Genomic DNA, 25,266 nt, shown 5'->3' with positions numbered 1-25,266 from the left:
CACAGTTTTAACCATAATGCAACAGCTGTTCAACATGTTCTGTGTATGTGGTGTATACATGTGTGCTTGCCTGTAGATGAGTATATAGAGGCTAAGGGTTGGCATGGGGTGTTTTCTCCATCACTCTCCACCTTCATTTTTTGAGGCAGAGTCTCACTGAATCCAGAGCTCCCAGGATCCACCTTGTCTGCCCCACAGTGCTGTGGCTACAGATGTGCCAGAGGCAGAACCTTATCCACTGAGTCATCTCACAGCATGTTCTTTAATAAGGAAGATTAAAGGGGCACGGAGGCCAGGGTTACATGTACAATAGTTATTTGAACACGTTAGAGCTCACAGGTTTAATAGAAAGGAGAATCTGAAGTTGAATTTCAAAACAGAGCTGGGGACAGAGGCACTCTAACATACCCGCACAGGGGACTCCTTCCTGTGCGGCCTCCAACTCTATCCTTCAGCTCTCCTGCCTCTTCCCATATCTTCAGGAATCTCAGCCATTAGGAGAATCCCCGACTTCCTTTTTTTTTTTCCTGAACACAGGACGATTTTCCACTCTGAACTGTAGTTCTCCATGACCCTGCACCTTACATGCTGGCCACGGAGGCTTCCTTCTTTGAACCCTAGAGTCGTGGCTGCCAGAGCTGACTACATGCTTCATTGGCAGGGAGAAAGCTCAAGTGCAGAGAGGTGAGACAACTCGAGTACATCATCCTGCAGAGTGATGGAAAGGGGGTGACTAGCTATTCTGATCCCTCTCCACAAGGGTCACGACCTCTGTCCCAGTTAGCAGGACACACTCACTTAAAGCTCTGGTGATTCAACATGACATGCCTACAATCCTTGTGGATGAGTTGTACCCAAAAGTCTCCACTCTCTGGGACGACAACCTCCTGTGTGACCATTGCTCAGCCTGAAGTAGGGAGGCAAAGGCAGCCATCATCACGGTGCTAGTGTGCAGGGATGGGCAAGTATTTAGGAACAGAGATGGGGCTCAAAATGGCATCTTTAGAGGGAAGTGGATTGAGGAATTCAGAGCTGGCTCCTTAATTTAAAAGTCTTACTGGGTGTCAAACACACACCAGCAGTGTTCAAGTGCCAAGGCAACAACAATGGCAGGCATGGGCCCTCTCTTCCTGCAACCCCAGGTGAAAAGGACTGATATTACATAAGGAAGGTGGCTTCATGAGGAGGTGAAGGGAGAACAGATGGCCAGTGTTCAGCCCACCTCTGCTGCAGTGGCAGCTCCTCACCAATCTAGCTGTGAGCCATACTCCACCAGGTGATACATCTTTCTAGGGCAGGCATCTGTTCCCAGGCTGTCAATGGAAGCTACTTCTTAGCACTATTCTAAGGCAACTGGGAAGGGTAATGCATACCTCAGCCCAGCCTATAGGGCATGACATATCTTGACAACCAGCCTCCGATTCACCCTTCCAGTCTGTGCTCAGGAATGTGCTGGGGTCACCACCAATGCCTGGCACCTGGTGGGCTGGCAAGCATATGGCTACAGTTTCTAGAACAGCTGGGAGGGAATGAGGGTACTAGAATGTGAAAGGCAGCTCAAGCTGCCTTGGGGAAGATGAAGACCAGCAAGGCTTGGCCTTCCAGCAAGAACATGCAACAGTGTAAGTGTTCATATCATTTATGCATTTTAAAGGGTCTGGTGTCTCTTGTTGACACCTTCTGGCATTTTCCAGTTAGGCCTGGATACTCTGTGACCATCAGGTTCCAGCCAGTGACTAAATCTCCACTATGAAACACTACCCCATTCCTGTTAGCAACGAAGGCTCTTTGGTGACCCCTGGAGTCAGGGTACATGCCCCGTCCTGCACTCATGGTGCCATCTGACCCCAGGCTGGACCAGCCTAGGCCTTCTGTCTTCACAGCACATGCTCAAACTGCCTTGGGCCCCAGGGTCTTTGCTGGGAGGAGCTGGCTTCCTCTGAGAGCAGTGCCCAGCTCCAAGCCAGCCTCAGACAAAGGAAGGAAGGTCTTACGATGCCTCCAACGGAAGGAACTGGAGCTTAGAGAACATTACAGACACTGACCTGTCTGGAGATGGCGAGCTGCAGAGCCAGGTAGAAAGCTGCTTGGTGATCTGTAGGTGACAGGCTATGGGCCCTGAAAAAGCATTCACTGCTATTAGAACATTAGGCCACTTCTACTTGCCCTATCACAATGAGGTTGTCTTCATGTCTGCATCTGATTTTTGTCAAAGCCTCGTTTTCAGCTGAATTATGTATCATTTCCTTAACCCTTCTCCCACAGCGCTAGTCAATGTTATACATTCTGACCATCATACACAGATAGATCATGGGAATATGTTTTTGGTTTTTGTCAGCACCTAAAATGGCCATAGAGGTTCCCAGACTCTGTGAAGGGGCCTAGAGACAGGGAATCCCCAGGCCCCAAGGTCTGGCCTCCTCAACAGATGTTTCCCCTTAGCTGAACAGAAACCCAGTGTCATGCTGGGTCATGGTAAAGCCAACTAACAGGCTGTGGGCCCTAAACAAGTATTCACCCCTTTCCAATATAAACTCATGGCCAGATGATGGCTATTTTGTTTAAGTTTGGTGTGGCCTTAATGCTACTTCATCCAAATTTCTGGATTTCAGAAAAAAACATATGAAAATCAAAGACCAGCTTTGCTTATAAAATGAGGTTTGGGTTTTTGTGAACCAGAAAGACACCCATCCATTCATTCTGTGAGGATTTGACTAAATTCCATGCAGGTCACTCATTGTGTTCCTATAACTATGTTGTGGGACAGTGTGGTCAGACACGAGGTTTGGCTCCATTCACTGGCCCTTGCTGCTGGATGCAGAGGCTGTTTTGGCTGTCTAACAGGCTTCCAGTGTAACCTTTTTCAGCTTTTATGTGGACGTTAATGTATTTCATCAGAAGCAATTCAAAATGTGAAAGTGTACAGGACCTACTTCTGCTTTTAACAATCTGGTAGGAAGAGAAAAACAAACTTAACTTCCATAAAAGGGAGCTTGGAGCAGACTAATTACAAACCGGGTCCTGCATAGCAAACAACCAGCTCCGTGATCAAAGGAGGACTTTCACCAGCAGAAAGCAAATTCAACATGAAACAGAAAGCCAAATCATTACGGAGTCATCTGTGGCCAACTCGTCAAGGTTTTCTAGAGACATAGGCCTTTTAGTTAATCGTCAGACTTCCACGGGAAAAGAAAAAGACATGTAATATGTGCCACCCAGAAAACATGCCAAATCCATGAACCTGGGCACTGTCAGGGCAAGCGCTTTATTGTGTGCAGAACTGGGGTTTGCCCTTTTCTTAGTCTTTTAATTTACTTAAAAATTGTTATCATTATTTGTGTGTGTGTTGTATATGTACACACTGTGTGCAGGTAAGCTTGCCTGTGAGAGCACATCTGGAGGTGCGTGTGCACACTGTGTTCAGGCAAGCTTGCCTGTGAGTGCACATCTAGAGGTGCGTGTGCACACTGTGTGTAGGTAAGCTTGCCTGTGAGTGCACATCTGGAGGTGTGTGTGCACACTGTGTGCAGGTAAGCTTGCCTGTGAGTACACATCTGGAGGTGTGTGTGCACACTGTGTTCAGGCAAGCTTGCCTTTGAGTGCACATCTGGAGGTGTGTGTGCACACTGTGTGCAGGTAAGCTTGCCTGTGAGTGCACATCTGGAGGTGTGTGTGCATACTGTGTGCAGGTAAGCTTGCCAGTGAGTGCACATCTGGAGGTGTGTGTGCACACTGTGTGCAGGTAAGCTTGCCTGTGAGTACACATCTGGAGGACAGAAGTATCTGTTCTATTGCCCTTCATACTTTTGGTTCTTTTTCTTTTTTTTTTTTGAGGCCTAGTCTCTCCCTGAACCTGTGGCTCAAAGCTATGACTGCACTCCCTGGCCAGTGAGCCACAGGGATCCACCTTTCTCTGCCTCCTCAGCACTGGAATTAAAGACACACATCACCACACCAAGCTTTTATGTGGGTGCTGGGAACCCAATCAGGTCCTCATGCTCAAGCAGTGAGCATTTTATCCATGGAGCCCCATCGCTCCATTTGCTAATATTAAGAGCAAAGCAAATTCACTCCTGGGGAACCCTTACTAGCAGCCTGGCTACAAGCCACAACCTTTGGGCTTTTCTGCGTGGGTTTAAGAGATGGCGGCTGAGAATTCATCAGCACTGTCTCCATTGCACTCCAGTTTGCATGATTGACAAGCACTGGTCCCCCATGCATTTGTAATGAAAGGATTTTTCTTTGGTGTTCTTAAGTGAGGTGAAAATGTCATGGTTTCTGTCTTTCCCAATTATCCAGTGAAAATGAGTATAAAATCGATTATGAAGAAACATTTTATTACGTAGAGTAATTAATTTATTTTATCTCGCCTTCTTTCAAAAATAAAAGGGCCAGGTTTCTACAGCCATCAAAAATAATTTGTCAGAACTATAATTTTTCTCAGCCCAGTTTGTATTTTTTCCACAAAGTAAATTAAATCACGGTTGCTCCTATGCAGTGTCAACTAAGTGAGAAGCTGGCAGCTGATCTGGTGAATTCTGAGTGAGGATGGTGATTGTTGTGGGCAAAGGCTTCACTCTGGTCCATCAAAGGCTTGTGAACCACTAACCACAGGCCTGTAAAAGAAACGAACTAGAAGTGCTAGTAATTTTGCCATTCCCAGGGTGCCTTATGGTGACTTCTAAAGAATTTCCACTGAGGCTAATGATGAAAGTCCGACTGCCAGTTTCTACTGAAGCGCACCTTAAAACACGCATAGTTTGAAGCACCTTACTTGGAAAATTTGCTAGTGAATTAAACTGACTTCTTTAGCAAAGGAAATGGGGTGGCTGAGAAATGGCAAATAAAACAAGAAGAAGTAAGTGGGGCTCCCCGCTTTAGACGCCACACACCTTGCTTCAGTTGTGTGGGACAGCTCAGCAGCGCGTTGCCTAGGACAAGGCCCTTGCTATGCTTACTGCTACTCTGCTCGATGAAAACCAAGTGCCCAAAGCTGCAAGCCCGAAAACTCTACAGGGATCTCAAGTAGGCAGCACCTGGCCAGGTTGCTAAAAGAAACTCAGACAACTGAAAATGTCATCACAGTGATGTTCACAGTGCCTCTATTGGTAAAGCACCTACACCTTAATGAATTCAATTCTTCTTCCACAACAGAGACTACCCATCTATCCATCCACCCTCCCATCTGCCCACCTACAACTATCTACCCACCCATCCACATTCTCCCATCTATCCACCAACCTAGCTAACTCTCCACCTACCTACTCTCCCCTTCTACCCACTGACTCTTCCATCCATCCATCCATCCATCCATCCATCCATCCATCCATCCATCCTCCCATGATCTACGAATCTACCCACCCACTCTCTAATCACCTACCCATCCATCAATCCACCCACTTATTGGCTTATCCTTTCATCCATTTACTAACCCACCTACCCATTCACCAATCCCATCCACTCCCACCCATTCATCTGTTTATCTATCCATTTATACTAGGTAGTACTTAGAGTAAGTACCCCAGGCTCTAGGGAGTCCGGGGATAAATAATACAAGTGCCTTTCCTTAGGGAGCTCTCCATACCCCACCAGAAGGAGAGACCCAAAATGATCATCACAGTGTAATGGATGCAGTGCCCAGACAAAGGCATACGGGCTGCTGTTGGAACATGGATGACTCAAGACCACCTGGCTAGATCCCAGTACATCCAGTGCTCTCCTAAATTCCAGCTCCAACAGTGTCTAGAGCTGAGCCAAGAGTATAGACAATGCTGATCAATTTTGATCCTGGCTTACAAAGCACAGACCTCACAATGATGACTACAATTTATGAAGAATCTATTATAAGCATCTTACCTAAGAATACTCAGAGAAGGAGGCAAAAGCAGAAATGGAATGGGGAAATATGTGATGCAAGGCTTGGTCTTTATATCATCACCCTGCTGTCCTGTTTGGCTAATTTCTCAAAGTCTCCTTCAGTTCTGATTACAATGGGCACAGAAGTCGTGAATGAAGAAGAACTATGCACAGTTAAATCAGAGCACTCTCGCTAGGTACACACCTTAAGCTTGTCCCGGTGGCTTTAGCACTGAAGTCCCACATTCTGGGAACAGCTCAGCCCCAAGCTATCATCCTCTACACACAAAACCACCACACTTAAACCCAAGCTAGGGGGAGAGAGAGAGAGAGACAACAAAGTGAAGCTAGGTATGCCATGCCACCCCGAGTGGCAAGCACGGATGATGTAATGCCACTATTTCCCCTGGGAGCAGTGTTTACTAGTACACTCATGACACATGCTGTCACATCTTTGCAACTGCTTTTCTCCATGGATGTCAAAGTTCACTGAAGCAACAGCTTCTAACACTGCACACAACAGTATTTCCTCACCATAGTTCTGTTCAGTGTGAATGAACTGGTTGGTGACAAGGTTATGGGTAAGAACAGCTGATATCCCAATATCTGGGTGAAGCCACACCACTTTGATATATTCAGACACTGCCCCTTTGGAGTGCCCTGGAAAACAAATCGTTTCAAATTCTGGCTCTAGTTCTGATTAAGACTTCATTCCCACATGCTGTATCTGCAGCTCTATCCCTCTTTTAAATGTACCACTTTCTTTTCAAACAAAACAAACGAACAGCAAAACCAGAAGCAAAAGAATAGTATAAACAGAACTCTGGGGAGAACTATATAAAATGCGTGGTAGAGAAACATTTCTCACCCAAGTGGTTTTAAATGCTCTCTTTACATTTAAGAAGTAATACAATCTTTTCTTATTTACTTAACTTTTCCTTAAAGCTTTTATTAGGTCCTCAATTCACTAAAATAGTCAATGTCTACTTGAATCAAAATCATTCTATGCATTTAAAAACATTCTGTATTTCAGATAAACACTAATTTAGGTTAGCCTTCTGCAATGTAGTCAGTTAGGTTAGGAGGGTTTATTGCTCCTTAGTCCCTTATGAACAAACACATTAAATCTCTTTCAATTCAAACCTAAGCAGAAAAGGAACAGACAAGAATTCAGGCCGACAGAACAGCTGTTACATAACCCTCTGCTACACGGCAGCCCCAGGCAGACCACCACTGTGGCTGTTTTTAGAGACCCACTAAGACGTGCTGATTTAAGGACAGCAAAACAGATGTGATGGCCACTTTCTCAGGCATCCGTGTGTGGGTTTGACAAACTAGAACTGGAGAAAGCAAAACCTGGCATCATTTGAAATGGAAATGCTTTCATGCTCTGGGCTGAGAAACACTAATAACAAAAGCTGAGCCCGGAGATGGGTCTATGCAGATGTCAACTGGCACTTTTTGTTGTTAATCAAGAACAGGACCTGCAAAACGAAGGAGTTACCAATAAGCCTGCGCAGAAACAAAGAAATGAGGCATGGGCACTTCTGAGGAGCAAAACCATGTGATAAGGAAAAAGGCACATGGACATGGCAGGCATGCACTATGCTGCTCCTAGGAAAGCATCTGACCCAGGCGGCTGGCACAGGGAGTCTCGGGAGGGTTTCAGAGATGCAACTAAGTATCCAACACAGTTTTAAGAAATCAATGTAATTCAGATGTTACATGATCATGCACATGATAGGATCAATTCCAATTCTAGATTTTACCTCACAGGGCTCTATTTTCAGGGACCAACTTAATTTTGATGATTTCTTATGCCAGCAATGAGTAGAATGATTTACAAGTAAAACTACCTAGATCCTGGCTCAACACTGGCTCCATCTACGTCCCTGGTGACTCCTTCCACCCCTTCCCCTCATCTCCTACAGCTTGACATGCAGACAAAAACAGAAAAGAAGGACCTCTTCTCAAGACAGTGACAAATGCCTTTAATAAAGGAACCAGCTCCCTAGACAAAGTGTCTATCTTTCTCATACTAAAATCACTTGATCAGGAATGAATAAAAAATTACCCCACAGAATTAACAGTGTAGGCGAACAGGGCAACGAGTGATAGCCCGCTTTTAGTTTCGAGGTTTCACGTTTGCTGCTCAGGACAACAGACTCCCCGGGGCCAAACACTGTTTACATAATCTTTAAAAATACCCTGCCTTTCTCATACTCATCATACTCGGTTGTCACTACGTACAGCAAGTGAAAAGACGAACTCCCACTCACCTCTGAAATGCAAGAAGCGCCTTCCTCTGCAGGACCTCCTGCATCCCTCGCAAGGAAGCTGAGAAAAGGGTTCTGTTAGTAGGTGGCAGGAAAGATTGGGGTGGGGAGTGGCAATACTAAACCCACCACAAAAGCCACGTTACATGTACCAAGTTCTGAGTGCCTACTGCACCAGGTACACTAGGACAGGAAGCCCTGTCCCATCCCCAAGGCTCTTGCCATGCTCAGTGGACATTACTGTGGAACAATGTCAAGGAGACAGTGTGAGCTTTGGGACCTTAGTCCCACCTGTCACATACACAGCAAGCTGTATCTCTTTGAACGGGAATCCAATCTAGTTATCATTGCTACTTTCCAAGCACATTTCTGTTCAAAAGAAAACCTGGAGCATGCTAGCAGGGGAGTGGGGAAGCATTTTTCCAAAGACCATTTGAACTCCAGAAAGAACACCTGGTTCCCCCAAGGCAGACACATAGAGCTAGCTCTGCCAGGATGGTGCAGTCAGGGATCAAGCACCAGTGATCAGAGATCCTTCTGGTACGGAGCAACTGTGACCCTGGGCCACAGACTCTGGCTTGATTAAGTTAGGCTAGTTTAATTCAGGCTAGCTAATGGCCAGGACATAATACATTGATATCAACATAAAGGATGGAGCTGCCACACCCAACATGAGAATAGGAATATCAGTTCACACGTGTGAGGCCTCCTGGCTGTGAGCAAACACTTCCCTGTGTAGAACAAGGGAAATGGCTCCCTTATAGCCTGCCTAGGAACAAAGAGGGGACTTTTTAGTGGAGTAAGGACGAGTCCAGAGCAGTCTGTCTGGAGCTGCACTGCAGGAGGCCCTTATCTAACAGCTGCCCAAGGGCAGCACTGGCCTCCAAGACATCAGCAGTGGGAGGCTGTCCACAGGGCTGGACAGAGCTGGGCCTGGGGCTACTGAGACCCTTAACTGCTCTACAGAGACCCTCTAACTGACCCAAGTGAACCTGGAGTGTTGTAAGAGGGTGCATTCAGTAGGGTACACTGATTCTCAAGGCTGCTTAGGGTTGAGTCTGAATCAAGAATTTATGTGGTAAGTCTAAGGCATTCAGACTTTCTCCTGAAAGTCAATATTTGAAGATATATGCTGAGTATGGTCAATATATCAAATGTACATGGAAAAGTAGCCAGAAACCCAGTATTGAAAAGCAATTGACATGCCAAAAATGCAGCATTTTAGGGTAGAGAATGAAAACTTTGGGTTAATTTGTAGGAGTACAGTGGTAGTCTGTCTTACTACCACTGACAGAGGCAGTGGGAGAGTCCCCAGGAGGCTGGCAAGATTCTACCTCCTGCTCTGGTGGTGCTTCAGGGCATTTGCCTTATACTAGTCATTAAGCTATATATTTGTCTGAGGGTTTGTGTGTGTGTGTGTGTGTGTGTGTGTGTGTGTGTGTGTGTGTGTGTGTATTCATGTTATATTTTATAAAATGTTAAAAAAAAGATCAGAAAATAACATCAACTTATACTTCTGTAAAAGTTTTAAGTGTATAAAACTTTTAGAATTTAATTTAAAGTAAAAAACCCTTCGACCAAAACTTTTTTAGTATATTCAAAATCTATAAATCTCTACCCTCAAGAGCCATGGGTACTGGTTAGCTACACTGCATGTGTACAGATTTGTGAGTTAAAATGTGTGAACAAAGAAGTGGACAGTCCCTGGCCAGTAAAGGGTTGCTCCCTGCGAGTTTTTGGCCCTAAACTCTTCTATACTACTGTACCTAAGATCTAATATCCACCCTTCGCCTTAGGAATGGGCCAGATGAAGGGCTGGGGCCAGGATGGGAGTGGAGTCGTGTTGGCGGTCTCATCTTGAGGCCTTGTTCTTCTTACTCTTAGGATAGGCACCACTAGCCCCATGTGCCTCTGACCCCAGCTCAGGCCTGACATTTCCCACCCCAGTCTAGACAAAGAAGAGAAGAGTATCCCAGGCCAGGATACCGGGACAGCCCAGCTTCTGTACCCTCCTAAGACAGAGGAGACTAGGAGACACTGCAGGGTGGGGCTTCTCTCACCATCAGTGGCTTGCAGACTATATGTGAGCCCCAGAGCCAGGTAGCCTTTGGCCTTGAATTCTGACGTTTTCTCTCCCACATCAACGACAGTTTTGGCAAACTTCTCAGCCTCTTCCAACTGCAAAATAAATTAAAAAAAAAACCAAAAAAACAATGTCAACCTGTCAAACTTCTAACATCAGTTCCCATGAGCACCTGCTGCTAAAAGTGGGTTTCCAATGGGTTGCCTTGGAAATCATCCCCAAGCCTCCAGCTCCACCCTGGCAATTCTCTTTCTTTTTTTTTTTTTTTTTTTTTTTTTTTTTTTTAAAAGATATATTTATTTATTACGTATACAGTGTTCTGTCTGCATATATGCCTGCGGGCCAGAAGAGGGCACCATATCTCATTACAGATGGTTGTGAGCCACCATGTGGTTGCTGGGAATTGAACTCAGGACCTCTGGAAGAGCAGTCGGTACTCTTAACCTCTGAGCCATCTCTCCAGCCCGCAATTCTCTTTCTTTATTGGGCCTTTTCAGTGGTCCACAGGACTCCTGCTTATCTTCTGCCGACGTGCCTTCTTTTCCAGAGTTGCTTTCCTATTTGCTGGGCTTCTACCTTCTCCATCTTCACTTTTCACTGGTTGGTTCTAGAATGTGGACGGACTCAGGGGTCAGAGGTCAAATGAAATATATTTGAAAAGAATAAAGCTCTTGAAGTGCCTTGTGTTTGGGCTTTCCCCTTTATTCATGACATAAAGAATGCATCCAGACTTGGATTCTCTTTGCCACAAGCTGTTAACAATTTCAAAACTCGACCTATTTTACAGAACACAGCACATGGGCCTCGAACTGGCAGATTCCTGTGAGAACCTAAACTTGTGAACTGTACACTCAATGAGACCTCTTGCACAATTCACTAGAAAAAGAATGAGATTTGTTTCTTTAAAAGTGTGGCAAACGATGGTGCTGAAGCTGGATGTAACATACGCAAGTTCATTACACTCCTGATCGCCGAGGCCTGTGGAATTTAATACTAAAGGGTACGAAAAGACAGACAGGAAAGATGTGTTACTCCCATCTCTACAAATGATTTGTTTTGGGTGTTTATCGCAGTAACAAACAGAACCCCAGTTGGGAGGAGAGCAGCAGTCACTTGTGTGCCAAGCCAAGGCACACTCTGTTGCTCCCTTCCAGGCCCTCAGCATTGTCCCTCGGCTCACAGCCCCAAACTGTCAGGTCCCAGGAGCTCATCACAGCACACCATGGCTGTGACTCTAGGCCTGCTTGCTCTTTTTTCTGCTACGTTCCTTCAAGGGACCTCAAACAACAATGGCTCATTGTCTTTACAAGGATGCTCACTTTTCTCCTGTTGGGCGAGAACGAAGCAAGTGAGGACTATAAGGGAAGAACAGGGAGTCCTGGGCTTGGGGCCGACTAGTCTCACCTCCACTAACTGGAGATGAAGTTGAAACAAAGACGTGAATGCTCCACTGTAGGAGACGCTTATCTATACTACCAGCTGAGCAAGTTAATCAGTTTTCTGTTTCCTGCTGCTGTATTTGTCGAGGTACTAGAACCCTGAGACTAGACCACCGGCACCTTCACGTTTGAACAGGACTATCTGTGAAAGCGCTCGTGAAGAAGATACATGGAGGAAGTCGTACTACACATGTGCTGAAGCAAAAGTGGCCAGAAAGCACTGGGACCTTCTCAGGCCTACATGTCACAACACACAGCAGCTGCATCTGAGTGTGAATCCAGGCTAGCTTATCGTCGCTACTTCAAGCACATTTCTGTTCAAAAGAAAACCCGGAGCACCCTGGGAATCACTGACTCCCATAGGGTGAGTGAGGCTTGGCATGGAGGCATGGAAGAAGTTGACCCTGGGCTAGAGCCTGTGGAGAAGGGGTGAAGTGCCCACTTACCCAGTGAAGGGAACCCACACAGAGCTTGGCTGCCAGGAGTGGGATGGTGGCATCATCAGGCTTTAGCCGGATGCATTCCTTCAGCACCTTCACAGCACGGGCAGACTGCACAAGGACAGAGCAATTCTGTAAAACTCACAATGTTGACAGAATGAAACATTCCAGCCTTCTCCGAGGGGTTTCCCAACCAGGCAGGGACCAGGGGCCTGTAATAACCAGAGCCTGGGGCTCAGAGGGGCAGAGGCATGAACTGTTATCATGAGCAAGGTGCAGTGCAGCCCGAGGACGTGCCTAGCTCCCTTCTTGCTTATGCAGCTACGGCAGCAGTGAGAAAATACAATTGCAGAAGTTTGCACTGCTCCAGAAAACAAACTCGAATTACAAGCGTACCAAACCCTACTGCTGAGCTAAGTTAGCACCATTAATCTCCCAGGTGACACTTCACAATTCACTGAGTGCCAGATTTACTAATGGCTGCATCTCTATCAAGTGTACACACGGCAGGGCTGCCACCCCACGCTTGTGCATGCTTCTGCACTTGTCTGGTGACTCCAGGAAGTAGGCACTTATCATCACTCCATGCTGCTAAAAAGGAAACTGAGGCACCAAGTGACATGCCTTGTGTCACTCAGCACTCCAGGCTTCCACCACACAGCAGCAGCAAGTCATGCTTATGGCGAGTATCATCTGCTGCTTGACACATCACACTGCCGGGGAGAACCTAGACACTCCCCCATTCACCCCACCCCAGCCTCCCCCCACCCTCAGACACATGTGCACACATACGCACACACCTCTGCGATGTGTCTACATTCCCAAAGGAGTTCAAGACTTAATCTAACCATGTACATTTCACAGGAGTGAGTCACAACAGGTTAAAAAAGGGCATCTTAGTCCTATGCCCATCTTGGACCCTAAATAATTAAATTTGGTGGTCCATTATGAAAAGGCCACAGGATAGTTTGAAATCTTATCTTAGCCTTCCATGAGGGGGTAGGTGTATCTTTCATGAAATTCAATGGCATAAGAGAGTTGAACTCATGAAGAGACTCACCTTTCCAGCAGCCATCAGAGACAGAGCAAACTGGTACCAGAGGTGGAACTCCTCAAAGGCAAACTTCATGGCTCTTTCCAAGCACTGGTTGGAAAGAAAAAACAACATCTCCACACTGAGAACTGAAATGGCAGACCCATGTGGGTTTGTACCCACAGTAGTTAAGTCTGCCCACTCCACTAACCTTGAATGCCTAGAACTCTCCACCTTCCGGGCATTCCCCCGCCATGCGGAGCATGACGCCAGATGCTACAACAGTTCCCAGCCGGCTAGACACACGAGCAGCTGTGCTCTGGGAAGGGATGGAGGCTGGCACACAAGCATCCCAACCACAAGGCCCAAACTGACAAGTGTCCACGGGCAGAAATGGGAGCCCTATGGAAGTGACCAAAGGCTTCAAGGGGGCATCAACAAGAACGGCCACTGAACTGGGCCAGGGTGATGAGAAAAGAACCTAGTTTGGAGACAGGAATGGTACTTTAGGAAGAGGGGCAAAGACTGTGCCTCAGTTTGGCCATGGCAAGCCCATGAATCCAATTTGGACAAACAGATCACTAGGTGGCAGGGTTGAAGTCATGTCATCTTTGAGATGTCAGCTGCTTTTCCAGGTTATGTTTTCTTTTCTTCTGTCCCCTGAGATCTCCTGCCACCATAACTGTGGATTAATGAACGGCTTTCATTCTCCTACCCCTGCTCGGCACCACTGTGGAAGCCAAGGGCACACTCAGGCTTCTTGGCTTCTCCAGTGCTGGCCAGGCTGCTGTGGTACACAGTTCATAAACTGCCTTTTGGGTAGCAAGGCCCCAGCAGGAAGCATGACATAACCACCCACTGGGGCAGGTGAGGTAGAAGCCCACGGAGGCTAGGAAATGGAATGTTCTAGGGTCTTCAAAGTCCACAAATATGTCCAAGTCAGAGCCAGAAAGGGCAGGCCCCCACAGGAGGATGGCGGGCACCATTTCTCCTGAAGGGGAAGGGAGGAAGAGTGAGAGAAGAAACTGAGGTGGAGACCCTGGGGAGAGGGCATGGAAGCATGTCACCACTCAGTCTCAGGAAGGGGGCAATGGGTTGGAAACAGGACAAGCCGCTGCTGGAGCTAACAAAGCCCTTGGTTCCATGAGGATACTGTGGAGCGCACTGGAGGACAGCAGGCCTTAGGGCCAGTGAGGCCTGGGGCCAGAGGAGGAAAAAAAGGTGCGGGTGAGGAAGGAAGGGAAGGCTCACTAGTGGTGCCCAGGCGGGAGGATGCAGATAGGCTACTTCACTATGTTCTTATTTCCTCACAGAGGCAAATGACCAGAGCAGATCTTCAACAAGGAGGGCCAGGCAGACAGAGAAAACCGAGGGAACACACCAGGCCCCGGAAGACACAGGAGCATCAGGCTCCTGGAATCAAGTGGCCAGCTGCCAGGCCGTCCTGTGATGAGTCAGGTGCCTCAAGGGAAAGGGGGCCCAAGAGGGCTGCCTGCCCAGCCCACTGCTTTCTCTGTCAAGGTGGCATGAGGTGGCTGTGGAGATAGACACACAAATGCAAGACGTAACACACAATAAAACAAAACGGGGAGGTTGGAGAGTGGAGAAGACAACTCGAGCAATCTTAGAGGCTGGGGGATGGCTCAGTTGGTAAAGTAAGTGCTTGTTTAAACACAAGGATCTGAGTTTGGATCTCCAGCACCCATGTCAAAAAAAAGTAAGGCATGGCAACATATTCCTGTGAGGCAGAGCCAGTCTGAATCAGTAGCCTCTTGGTTTAGTGAGAGGCTCAGTCTCAAAAACAATGGGGAGAGCCTCTGAAGACAACTAGCACTCACCTCTGGCCTCCTAACATACAGCATACTTCTACATAAGCAAATGCCTGCACACACACATGCACGCACACACACACATGCCCCCACACACACGCCGGCACACACACACATGCCAACACACACACATGCCTGCACACACACACATGCCAACACACACACATGCCAACACACACACATGCCAACACACACACATGCACGCACGCAAACAAACTCAGATTACCAGGCTGGATGGCAAGTGTTTTTACCCACTGAGCAATCTGGCCAGCTCAATTTTTGTTGTTATTATTTTTGTTTTTTTGTGTGTGTTGTTTTTTTGTTTTTCAAGACAGGGTTTCTCTGTATAGGCCTGGATGTCCTGGAACTTACTCTGTAGAGCATGCTGGCCTCGAACTGACAGAGCTACATCTGCCTCTGCTTCCCTAGTGCTGGGATTAAGAGTGTGCACCACCACTGCCTGGCATTTTTTTTTTTTTTTTAAATAACCAAAGGTAGAGGCATCTTGGTTTTTCTAAGATCTTTATCTGAAGTTGTAATAATTAGGATTAAACTACAGTGCTCCAAGATCAAGCAAACCAGCCACTGAGTAGACAGAAACAAGAAGCCCACGACTGCATAGAGCCCGGATTTATGGAAGAGCACGGCCAGGCATGGTGGTGCACACCTTTAGTCCCAGCGCTCAGGTGGATCTCTGTGAGTTAGAGGCCACCCTGGCCTACAGAGTGAATTCCAGGCCAGCCGGAGCTATAAAATGAGACCCTGTTCAAAAAAGCTGGGGAGTCGAGGGTGTAGGGGGCAGAGAAAGAGCAAGCTAGCATTACAGGTTAGAGGAGAAAAAGAAACTTTACATCAAGTTGTACTATGACTACTTACTCCTAAAGAAAAATATTTTAAATTGAATTTTACCTAAATGTTTCATAAAAATCTGTTCAGGGCATACAAGAGACAAATGTGAAAAGCAAAACCATAAACCTACAGGGAAATAAAAAGTATCTTTCAACCTTGGGTAGGAAATTCACCGCTCACACACACAGATTACATAATACTTGTAATTATGTATCTCAACTCCAAATTTACAGTAAGGAGTTACTACCATCTACATTTTATAAAATAGTTTCATATGAGGCCCTCGCAAACACAGCCCGATACCGGGACCTGGGCTATTGTGTGGGCCTGCACACTTCTGTGTCACGGCTTCTGCTAGCACTTGCTCTGTAGCAGTCCCTATTCTAAGCATTGGCTCCTTTGATCATCCTTAAAACCCTATCAGCACAGGAAGGTACAATCACCATCCTCCTTGAGGGGCCAGGAGGCTGAAGCGCAGGTGATTTAAGTGACACATGGCATCGCAGTGAGCTGATGATAAAGCCAGCTGTGAATCCATAGCCTGGTTCCAGAGTCTGAGCTCATAATCATGGCAGCAGCCGATGACCCGAGACTCCAGTCACTTGGCGTGCCACTCTTGCTGTGTGCAGCACTGTGTACTGAACAGGGGCCTCATGATCCCTAAGGATTTCAAGCTCCAGCAGTACTTTCTGCTAATGAGGTGCCTGCTCCCAAAGCATCTTTAGGCTGGATTCCTGAAGCCATTAAACACTGAAATCTTTACAATCTGCAGAATTTCCAAGAAACTTCACTGATTCCGTGACAGCCAGCCAAATGGTACATTTCAGACCTACCTTTAACAAGCACTCAGCTCGACAAGGACTGAGGCGAGCCGTGCATTTCCTCCACAATGACTTTCAGTCTTCTAGTGTGAGCCTCTCCCTCAGAGCTACAGCAACCCACATCCCATGATAAGCCATGGAGGAATCATAAAGAGAGTTACAATGGCTGAGGATGTACTTCAAAAGGGTTGGGATGCAACTCATTGATATGTACTTGTCCAGCATATGCAAGGCCTTGGGCTCTACCCTAAGTACCGGACACACATGCATACCACACAAACACCTAAGAACTTTAGCCAGGTATGGTGGTGCATGTCTGTAACCTTAGTACTCAGGAGGCTGAGGCAGGAGGCCAGCATGTATGACACAGTGAGACCCTGTCTCAAAAAAGCAATGAGAGTAGCTGGAGAGATGACTTAGAGGTTAAGAGCACTGGCTGTCCTTCCAGAGGACCTGGGTTTGGTTCCTGGCACCCATATGGCAGCTCACAACAGTCTGTAGGGCTCTGACCCCCTCTTCTGGTCTCCCTGGCTACCAGATATGTACATGGTGCACAAACATACATTCAGGCAAAACACACATACTCACAAAATGAAATTTTAAAAAAAGGAGAGAGAGAGAGAGAGAGAGAGAGAGAGAGAGAGAGAGAGAGAGAGAGAGAGAGAGAGAATGAATGTGCAAACCAACACTGCCAAACTAACCTCACCCCAGACTAGAGGTGTGTGCACTCTGTGTCACAGCTGTGCCCTGTCTTCCTGTGGGCTCTTGGCATCTCTGCCACACAGTCCAAGCACACCAGCTCTGAAAATGTCCGAACAGCTCCAGATGCTCCAAAACTCCGAGGCCAGGCCCAGTGTTGGAGTATCTAGCCAAGTCCTCCCTTATGTTCTCGGAAACGTTCAGATACACACCTCTAAGAACTTAGGTCACCCAAAGCTCCATTACAAGAAGAGACTTGTGTTGTGACTGGAGACACTTGATACCCACAATCTTTCTCCTAGCTGGGGTAGGTGCTCACTCCAGTTGTTTGGTGAGCCTTTTAAGGAACCCCAAACACTCTGTATGTCACAGAGTGAAGGTGGCCAGTTTTAATGTTCGTAAGGAGGCTGGTGAGAGGCTGTCTGCTGACAACATAAAATAAGGAACACACATATTTCAGTAGTGTTTCTAGGGGAAACTGATTCTACTGATGCCAGCAGACTTTTCAGAAGGCAGCAGGTGTCAGTGCAGAGGTGGCAGGACGGGACAGAAGTGCAGGAAGCTGCTGGAGCACGCAGACCTGGCTTCGTAGGAGGGCTGCTGAGCGGCTCGGTAGAGAAGACCCCAGCTCTGAGAACAGATGGCCCAGGCTCGATCACCACACCCCTCTCCAGCCACAGGGCTATTCGTGGGGCAGGGGCAGTGCATGGGCAGTGCTCCCAAGGGTGTCTGGCAGGGTGAGCAGCAATCCTGCAGTTGAGACAGCGGCTGTGGCTGCTTTTGTGACACAATGTGGCAGCAGATCCTATGGGTTCTGACCTGAAGCAGGAAAGTCCCTGGGAACGGGAGAGTGACAGGAGCCTGAGTGGAAAGTAGCTACGAGAGTGAGACCCTGGTCCCTTTTACTTCCGATGTCAGAGGAAGGGGAGTGAGGCTGGGGAGGGATGTGGGTCAGATATAAACAGCACCGTGGACACCTCTGAATCATCTCCACAGTTAGAAGAGAAGACGAACGGAGCAGCAGTATGATGGCTTTCCAGGATGGACAGGTGACAATTGCCAGATGCCATGGATATGTGGCAGTAGATCCCTTAGAGGCTAAAGGGCATCATCACGGGGGTAGTAGTCAGCATGTCCCTTGCAAACTTACTTCCTGCTCGAGTAAGGCCTTTGCCTTTCTCTTACTTTGGCTTTTCATATGAAGCTATCTTTGAAGGGTTCCGGGAACGAGCCGCTCTTCTGGCACAAGAAAGGGATTTAGCAATTACCTTCCTTGTACATAAAGCCCAATTACACCAACTGGGCGTGCGCAGTGACAGCTGCATAATACCGCAGGCCGCCGCGAGAAGCCAGGGCCTATTCTGGGAATTCAAGAATGAGACTCAGCATCCGAAGCCCATGGGGGAAGGGCTAGAAATAAATAATCGGATACCCTGTGCACTTGGTTTGAAGCCCAAAGCTGATAGCCACCACTGCTAAGAGAACAGTACCACCCAAGCTCTCTTCCTTTTCCATGTGGACAGTTCTCACTGCGGAGATCCTTCAGGGCGCTTCACCTAGGAGGATGCTATTTCTTGCATTGTATGTATTTATTGAGTTGATTATTAAATGTTATTAATGTAACTCTTTACACTTATGTAATAACACATTCAAAAAATTACCATGGCAGATGAATGACACGTTGCTTCTTTTAGCAGGGAAACCTTACCTAAGTTATTTAGCCATTTGGGATGCCTGTTTCAGACACACAGAATACCTAATCATAGGGTGTGTAGAGGTCACGCTTACAGGACTCGAAGTAACAAACAAAAGCCTCCCCTCCTGATGTGTGGGAAAACACACACAAAGTCAAAGCTCGCTCAAGTCTCCTCCCCCTTATTTTGGAAATAAAATACAGGATACGCTTGCCCCACCCCTCCCTGACTTTTTTTTTTTTTTTGGCTTTCAAACAGTAAAGCTGCTCCAGGCAGAGGATCACCAAGTTTTATTGTTTTAGAAAATGCTTAAATTAAGGGACATTATTGCCTCTGGCCACAGTGAGAATAGAAATTGGGGTCTTTTCAATGGACCCGACGGCATCCTCTAACAGTCAACCTTCTCTACTTTATGAGGCAGCTTGACCAAGTGTTCACAGAGTGAGTACAGGAGCCGTGGTTCCTACTCAAAGCCAACAGCCTCTGCTATGTGGCCTGTGTAGTTCCTCTCCCTCCTCTCCTCAGTTGCCTTTCCCCTTCTGATCTGGCTGGGGACACCAAGTTTGAACCTTTAGACTGTGGCTGCAGCTTCACCTCAATGTGGATGCAGGGACTGTAGAGAGAAGTACGGAGCCCAGAGTGTGGCAGGCCAGTGGCACCCAGGCCAGTGGGGTACTGTATACAAAGCAAATGTACATCACAAGCCTAAATGAAGGAACAAACACAAAGAGAGCTGGGCCCAATCTCCCAGCTGTCTCTCAAGGAGAGCCACAGACAAAGAGAAAGTACTGAGGAGGACTGCAGTGAACTCTGGAGACCCAGAGACGGGAGGCGTTCTGACAGGACTGAAGCGGAGGTGATGAAACCACACCCCGAGCGAGGACGCGTCCTTTTTGTTGTGTATTTGCATAAGGCCCAAAACATACAGCCAGTGGAACACTATAAGGACCATGGATGGCCAGAATGGCTTCTGCAAGAGGGGTGAGTCCATTCAATAAGGGAAGGAATAATCTCTTCAATGAAAAGTCTTGAATTTTATGATTTCCACACTCAAACAATAGCCTCTGCGATGGTTAGTTCTGATTGTCCCCTTGTCACAATCTAGAATCATCTGAGAGAAGGGCCTGTGAGGCTGTCTGTGAGGGATTAACTTCATTACATTAACTGAGGTTGGAAGACCACCTGACTGTCATTCCCTGGACTTTGGAGCCATGGAATGTTCAGGACTAGAGAAAGGGGCAGAGCACTGGCACGCATACATTAATGCCCTGCTATTTTCTCTCTACTATGGCTATCATGTGACCAGTTCTCTCAGGGCCCTGGTGCTGCGGCTTTATAACCTGTAATTACAAACCCTTTCTCCCTTGTACTGCTTTGGCCAGGGTATTTTATCACAGAACAGAAAAACAAACTAAGACATCATATACAAATTTCACCCAGAGTAGCTCAACAGCCCTAAGTCCAGGAATAAAACTCAAAAACCGATTGGGGGAGATGAGAGGGTACACGATCATGGCTTTGGATTTGGCACTGAACCAACAGATCCTTAGAAAGACACCAAAGCTTAAGCAGCAGAAGAAAATGCACAGGGCTTAGTCAGAATCCAAACCTTGTTCATTAAAGGACACAATTGAGAAAGTGAATAGCAAACATGTAGAATAGGAGAACTATCTGGTAAGAATTTATTATACACTTTAAATCAAGGACAACTATAACAATTAAAATTGACAACTTAAAGATGGGCACAAGGCATGAATAATCATCTATCCAAAGAAGACACACAACCGGAAATAAGCATACAAAAAGATGTTCTGTGCATTAGGGAAATGCAAGTCAAATGCACAACGAAATACCACTTACCACCTACCAGGGTGGCTGCAGTCAAAGTAATGGGTATTGGTGAGCACAGGAGAGCTGGGGTAGAGTGTGAAATGGAAGGCCACTGTGAAAAGAAGGTGGCAGTTCCTCAAAAGGTTCAACCCAGAATTTCCATATGACTTGGAAGCTCCACCCCTAGAGAACTGGGAAGAGGAACTCAGGAATGCTGGAGTTCTGCTATCACACTGTCAGATACACCTTTACAACAAGGCTGAGTTAAGAAGACTAGCTAAGTGAGTAAGCCAGACATACAGGGTATGGACTGCATGATCTATTTTATGCCAAGTGTTAGAATGTGGTAGTGTTCATGGCATATTCATCATAGCATATTCATCATCAAAAGGTGAAGACAACTAACACATCCATCCATAAGTGAACGGATAAACAAAATGTCACAGATATGTATAGTGGACATTATCCTGACAAAAAAGGGATGCAGTTCTGATAACATGCTGTCAGATGTACTATCGTAACAAGGCTGAATCTTAAAACATCAGCTCAGCGACATTAAAGGGCACATGCTACCCGACCTGTTTATACTAGGTACCTGAGATAGGCAAATTCACAGGCAGAAAGATTAGAGGTTGCCAGGGTGTGTGTGTGTGTGTGTGTGCGCGCACACACACATGCGAGGAAGGGATGGGGAACTATTGCTAACTCTGTACAGTTCTATTTGAGGTGATGGATACGTTTGCAATAATGATGATAGTTGCACACAGTGTGAATGTCATTAAATATTTATGAATTTTGCCTTTCAAAGACTAAGACAGCATACTAATTTTTTTAAGAAGAAAATAAATGCAAACAAAACATGAGGCAGGCAGTGTACACCTGGAAAAGTGTTTCTCGAAGCTGGAGCACACTAAGGGTTTCCTCTGCTCCCAACGTTCCCAGGAACACCAGTATTCTCACTGAGGAGAGGAAAGCATGCTTCACTAAGAAGGCGTCCACTGTGGGGCGATGGAAACCCCGGCAACTGTACCAGGGGCTGAGATTCTCTGGGGCAGGCTGTCGTGCAAAAGATGGCATTAATGGTTCTACCAGGTTGGTTCAGAAAGGTAGGCCAGAGTCAAGATCTGTCTAGTGGCTCTGTCCCAAGCAAGGTCATGTATCCTAAAGCTTCCTAATTCTCACTGAGAGACCCTTAAAACCTTGGTAATAGTCTGAGAAGAAGCACTCATTGCTCTTCCAGGAGAGTTTATCTCCAAAACCCAAGAAAAGCTGAGTGGACACTGGCTGCCAAGCACTGGTCTTTCAGCCCATGAGAACCTGGACTGTGCCCTGTGTATGTCTCAACAGTCTCTACACTGGCACCCTCATACATTGTTGCCTCACTTGGGTACCTAGGGCAAGGCAGGGTGCAGTCAAGCCCTGAAGCATCCTAGCTGATGGTGGTCCACTAAGCAGGGTTGGAGGTGGGCAGCATTTCTGCAGGGTCTCCTGATATCAGAAGTGTTAAGATTGGGGAGGTACAAATGTCCTTTTGGTACAGTCATTAGCCATACAGTTCTACCCACAGAACTAGATTTACCATAAACAAATGAACATGAGTTCAAGGGAAAGATTAAAAATATCCCTTCTCTTGTTAAAGCTGCCAGGACTATGTAGGGGGAACACACACCATTTCCAAAAGACCCCATAATATTCTGTCAAAGTGGAATTGTTAATAGTCAGACTTGAGTAACAAACCTCCTTAGCAGCTTGGGTTCATTCTGAAAAACAGAGGAAGCAGGGCTCTTAGCTTTACTTTTAATAGAGGGGTTGTCATGCCAACTAGGGCTGCTGTTTAAATTGAAGGGGGGGAAAAAGAAGCGTTCCTTCCTACACAAACTTTTCAGCAGGGCTCACAATTAGTCCTTAAAAACACATGAAAACTCAGCACTGGAGAGATGGTAAACACGGTGCGCAGTTAAACTTGTAAGAGAAAGGCCATGATAAACCTCGGTTTCATTCTACCATTCCACTCTTCATGCCCACTAGCAGGGTACACGGTCCAGAAGAAAAATGTTGATGTGGGCATATGCCAAAGCAAGCTGCTCTGGAGCTCTGAGAGCAGCCCTCCATCTTGAAAAAGCACCGTAAAGAATGGTCACAGAGAGGACAGATCAAAGGCCGGGTCTCCACAGTGCCTTCACAACATATCTGCTGCCTGACGGGGCCAGTGACAGGAGAGGGGACCCACCCACAGCAGAGCAGTGACAGGAGAGGGGACCCACCCACAGCAGAACCGCTGTCTTTTATCATCCTGGTGTCTATGGGCCCAGGTCGGCCAAGGAGAAGAGCCACAAGGAAGGAAAGCCTGCTCTTGTGGACATGAGGCTGGCTGGGGACAAGAGGGAAGGCTCAGGACCAAACCTCTTCCCTCCCAAGGCCTGGTGCAGTGGTGCTCTGAGCACGAAAGGAAGAGGCCACACTGTTTCCAAGGCGCACATGGCCAGCTCATTGATCAGTCGGGGCAGGCACTAGATCCTGTTGGAGAGGGGCCAACCCCACCCTACAGAGCTGTTTCTTTCTACGTGCCCTACAGGGTTGCCAGGAAGTGTGGAGTTAGCAAAGAACACAACACTGCCGGACCTGACAGGCAGTCTGGTAAATGAGGTGGCCACCAGATAACCCAACAGCAGGCAGACTTGACCCCCCTTGTCTTCTCCTTCCAGAGCAGGATGGGGCAAGATTTCATCACGCTGCTCAAAATGGCAAGCAACTGAGCCTTTGAATTGCTTACTTTAAATTTTTTCTATTTAGGGGGCGGGTGGGCAGGGAAATTTTTTTCTTCTATTTAATATTTTTAGACCAAGGCTGACCACAGAAAACTGAAACCACAGGGCAAAACTGCCAATAAGGAGGACTACTGTATTTACCTCCCATCGGGCCTTGATGATCCCATTCAGATGTAGTGGTTCATCACCTCTAACCAGCGCACCCAAACCCCTTACCTAGAACTGGCCTATTCCTAGCTAGGGACCCACAGCTTTGCTCTGCTATCATCTCTAATTCCATCATCTTTTGTATGTTTCTATGTGAGCATTATAGCCAGCAAGAAGTCTCACTGGGACCTTGTAGACTCTGCCACTGCCCTGTGTCTAGCAGCTCCTGTGTGCAGAGTGGGAGAATCAGCAATGTCTAAGCATTTAGCTGCCATTTAATGTGTTCCGGGTGCTGGGTTCCATTCATGAGTTTACGTGAATTAACCATTATCTGAGGAGATGGCTCAGTGGTAGGAGCACTTGCTTTGCAAGTAGAACCTAGGTTTGGATTCTCAGAACCCACGTAAAAAGCCAGGCATGGCTGTAACTTCAACACTACGGAGTGGGGAAAGGAGAATCCCAAGATCTTAATGTCCAGCCAGTCCAGCTGAAAGAGAGGTTTCTCATTCATTGAGATCCTATCTCAAAGCAATAGCCTGGAGAGCAACAGAGGAAGACACCTGATGTCCTGTTTTGGCAACTGCATGAGGGTACACCACCATATTCATGTGCATGCATAACACACACACACACACACACACACACACACACAGTCACAGGTTGCTCTTCATAAAGATGAATTAATAATGGTCTCTAAGATGCTAGTGGACAGTTAGCTAGCTCAGGACTTCTAGACTCTAAGTGACTGTTACTTTATTTATATGTATTGTTTAATTCTTCAAAGAGCATGCAGAGCAGTTTTTTATGTCAGAAAGAAAAACAGCAAAGTAAGGTTTGTTGTAGGAGGAAAGGAAAAAGAAAAAAGGGAGGGGGGCTTTGAGGATTTCTAAACACAAGAGTGAAATCCATTCATGAACATTAGTGGCAAATCCAGTTGCCCTCACAACAGCACTCATATCAGCCAGAGGCTGAACCGACCCAAGCACTGAGCTCCAAAGCAAGTTGTGATCTATTCATATAACAGTTATTACTCAACCACAAAACGCAGTGAGACGTTTGAAACAAGTTATGATGTGTGCAACCTTTAAAACAGCTGTGAGGTAGCAGATGTAGGTGCTGGGAACTGAACCCTGGTTCTCTGCAAGAACAGCAAGCATGTTTAACCATCTCTGCAGACCTGACTTTCCTTTTAGGATGATGAAATGTTTAGGAATTAAAGGTGACAGTTGCTGCTATGACTTTGGTGTCCAGAAGGGTTCATTGCAGTGAAAGGTTTAGTGTCCAGGATGGCACTTTGGGAAGATGGTGTAACTGCCAGGCTGTGGGGCCATGATGCAGTTCTCATGTACCTTGTGAGTTCTCAAAGGGGGGCGGGCATGCAATAAAGGAAGCAACCTTGGCCTCTCTCTCCCATCCCTTCTGCTCCTGACTTGAGATGTAACCTCTTGTTTGTTCTCAAAGGTTCTCTTGCCATTGCTAGCTGGTATAAGGTGACAAAGCCA

At 46.8% G+C, this 25,266-nt stretch overlaps 1 protein-coding gene across 1 annotated transcript in view; it reads right to left on the bottom strand.

The window, feature by feature from the left end:
* The window catches only part of LOC131901788 (tetratricopeptide repeat protein 7B-like), a gene marked incomplete at its 5' end in the record, with an annotated part of 99,874 nt that extends 78,913 nt beyond the window's left edge, over positions 1 to 20,961 (bottom strand). Inside the window, 8 exons of the mRNA XM_059252864.1 lie at positions 2,046 to 2,118; positions 8,136 to 8,193; positions 10,193 to 10,310; positions 12,101 to 12,205; positions 13,155 to 13,276; positions 13,362 to 13,529; positions 13,987 to 14,118; positions 20,887 to 20,961. Coding sequence (XP_059108847.1) covers positions 2,046 to 2,118; positions 8,136 to 8,193; positions 10,193 to 10,310; positions 12,101 to 12,205; positions 13,155 to 13,276; positions 13,362 to 13,529; positions 13,987 to 14,118; positions 20,887 to 20,961 — 851 coding nt within the window. The remainder of the gene's footprint in view (positions 1 to 2,045; positions 2,119 to 8,135; positions 8,194 to 10,192; positions 10,311 to 12,100; positions 12,206 to 13,154; positions 13,277 to 13,361; positions 13,530 to 13,986; positions 14,119 to 20,886) is intronic.
* Between the last annotated feature and the right edge of the window lie 4,305 nt (positions 20,962 to 25,266).

The sequence above is a fragment of the Peromyscus eremicus genome, unplaced genomic scaffold (genome assembly GCF_949786415.1).
Source record: "Peromyscus eremicus unplaced genomic scaffold, PerEre_H2_v1 PerEre#2#unplaced_384, whole genome shotgun sequence".
Lineage (NCBI taxonomy): Eukaryota > Metazoa > Chordata > Mammalia > Rodentia > Cricetidae > Peromyscus > Peromyscus eremicus.
Note: the sequence above shows the minus strand (reverse complement) of the source record. Positions and strands in the feature narration are given on the sequence as shown.